We start from the raw sequence: 2,832 nt of genomic DNA on the forward strand, positions 1-2,832 counted from the left end.
AAAAAAAAAAAAAAGAAAGAAAGCATTTTCACTGAACAACAAAAAGAGCTTTATACAAGACCCCATAAATCAACAGTTAAAACATTCAGAACAACAATTTCCACTGGGCACACTGAAGTGTGTGTGTGTATGTGTGTGTGCATTCATGTGAGAGTCAGAGGACAGCCTCAGGTGTCAGCCCTCACCTTGCACTGTTTATAGTGTTTTTCTGCTGTGTACACCAGGTTAGCCGTCCTGTGTACTTCTAGATGTTCTCCTGTCTCAGTCTCCCAGTTCCACAAAGGAACCCTGGGACTCTAAGGTACACACTACCACGCCAGGGTTTACATGGATTGTGGTGATGCAAACTCACATCCTCCCACCTCCACAGAAAACACTCCACACTGAGCCATCTCCTCGGTCCACCCGAAGATATCTTGATTCGGGCTCGGGATGCATTTGTCTATGTGTGCATTAAACCTTGCTGAACAGAACACATAAATCTACATTTCACTCTATGTAAATATCTCTGTCAGGCTGCCCATGCACACCACACTCTTCACTCACACCCGCGACGTGCTCAGGTATAAAGGATACTGTTGAGGAGTACCCTTTAAAAACATCACTAACTTCCTGGATGAATGAAGGGATAGGAAGATGGATAATCTTATTAAAGAGGTAACTGCAATACAGAAAGTGGACGCTTCGGTTTCTTTTCAGTTAGGACACTGCAGTTCTGTTCAGTATTTTGGAATTCTCGACACTTTTCATAATCAAGTATTTCAGCTTATCTAGGCTACATAGCACATGCTAATTTCCTTCCAGAAGGTATGGGGGTTCCCCTCCTAGATATGTTTATTCAGAGTAGCACAAATTGAGGAAGAAAACATCAGTAAGGCCAACAATGGGTGACATACACGGAGTGCGGAGTTGTTATGGAAAGAGGAGAGAGCAACAACTTAGTGATTCCCCCAAACAAACTGGTCTCAAATAAGCAGGACACCTTTAAGAGCACATGTGTTTTATTTTCTAAAAAATCTCACTACACGGCCCAAGTGTTTCTCAGTTCACAAGTACTCGTAACAGCATGAGTCAGGCTTTAGCAACCACTGGGTACCCAACAGGTCCTGGCTCCAAGGAGCTCAGTTCTAATCTTGACTCTACCACTAACTAGCTGTATGTCCCTGATTACGACTCTCTCTCTGGTTCTCTTGAAGAACTCAGGAAAAAAAAAAAAAAAAATCTAGTTGTGTAAGTAATGAAGGACAATAGGGCCAAGAGCTTAGAGAAAAATATCAACATTTCCCCAAACTCAGTCCATGAACACTAAACATTGATCTCCCAGTTCACCAACAAAAGCAGGGTTTTAAGGGAGAAAGAGCAAAGGGTAAAGTCCCCCTCTCCCTCACCCCCACCCTGCCCTGCCCTGCCAACCAGAAGCCATGGGGCCGTGCAGTATCATCTGCCCAGGCCAGGAGCGTCCCTACCAAGTTTACTGAAGTCCCCACTGTCTATGGAGACCTCGTCATTTGCTCAGACTTGTCTTGCATCCAACTCCAGCACTAACTCTACACTCCACAGCTAGTCTGCAATCAGAACTAAATCATCTACACATCTCGCCGCTCAGTGTTGACTCTAAACTTCTCCATGGTCTGGTCTTATCTCACAGGAATATTTGTATACCCGTCCAGCACTGTGGTGCTCAGATGGCACATACACTCACTCAAAGTTCTGTGAATCAAAGCGATTTTTACTGTCTAATGTCATTGCCAGTTCTAAAATACCAGGTCTTAGGCTCCTCAGTGCCAATGAGATAATGGACTACTTTTATTTAATTGTTGAATGTTGTGTGTTCTGCATGTCACCATGAATGATGCTGGAGGCACAGGCTCGGGTACCTCCCAAACACCAATGCGTGCAGATCTAAGATTTCACAAACATTAAAACAGGAGCTGGCTCCAACTTCCTGGCTCACAGCTGCAGCTCTCTGCCACTTTGCCCAGGCAGCTCCACGTTTCCCTTAAGCTGTGACCTATGTCCCAGATGGCACAAATGCCAAACTCGGAGCCATCCACCCAGCCCCTGCTGCCAGCGACAAGTCCTGCAAGCCGGCAGCCCCCTCCCATCCCCGCAAAATGGAACGGTCCGTGGGACGGAAAGCAGCCACCCGAGAGCAGCCAGTGGTGCAGCCTCAGCGCAGGCCACCCAAGGGAAGCCTGCGCCGTTACTCGCCGCCGCCCACATTCTCGTGAGGCTCTGGGGAACACGGGTACCTGCGAGGCCCGTTGCTCCTTCCACTGCTTCATCTGGTCGCTGGCTGGGTCCCGACTGTCCGACATGGTGTAGGATTGCGGAGCTGCAGAGCTGCGGAGCGTGAGACTGCAGGGCCCGGCGCGAGCGGTCTCCACCCGGGGAAGGGAATCTGGTCGGCCTGGCCCGCTGGAGTGGTGACTTCAGGCTCCGCCAATCAGCACCGCCCCACCCTCGGGACGGCCGCCTCCTGATTGGTCACTGCAATTCTAGAAAGGACCGGATTGGAAGGAGGGTGGGGTGAGAAGTGGGGGCTCCGGGAGGTGGACCCCCGGATGGGAAGAGACTGGGGAGACGCGTGGGGAGCGAAAGGTGGTGTTGGGACCCTGCGGGTGTTTTCTGACCTCTGAGAGTCACAGCTCAGGGTCCAATTCCTCTGTGCAAAGTTTTCTCACTTTGCTTACTTTGTTTGCTACTAATTGGTAGGTGGTTCTTTTTCTTCCTTTTCTCACTCATTATCATTTACCAAGCGGTATACCAATAATTTACTGTAAAAAACACTCAGAAAGTGTTTAATCTTAGTTCAGATCGGTGCGGATCTCC

General features: G+C 48.8%; 1 protein-coding gene across 1 annotated transcript in view; it reads right to left on the bottom strand.

The window, feature by feature from the left end:
* Window positions 1-2,429, bottom strand: part of Cat (catalase) — a 36,010-nt gene extending 33,581 nt beyond the window's left edge. The window contains exon 1 of the mRNA XM_021194769.2: window positions 2,253-2,429. Coding sequence (XP_021050428.1) covers window positions 2,253-2,318 — 66 coding nt within the window. The 5' untranslated portion in view covers window positions 2,319-2,429. The remainder of the gene's footprint in view (window positions 1-2,252) is intronic.
* Window positions 2,430-2,832: the final 403 nt, after the last annotated feature.

This window comes from Mus pahari, chromosome 3 (assembly GCF_900095145.1).
Source record: "Mus pahari chromosome 3, PAHARI_EIJ_v1.1, whole genome shotgun sequence".
NCBI lineage: Eukaryota > Metazoa > Chordata > Mammalia > Rodentia > Muridae > Mus > Mus pahari.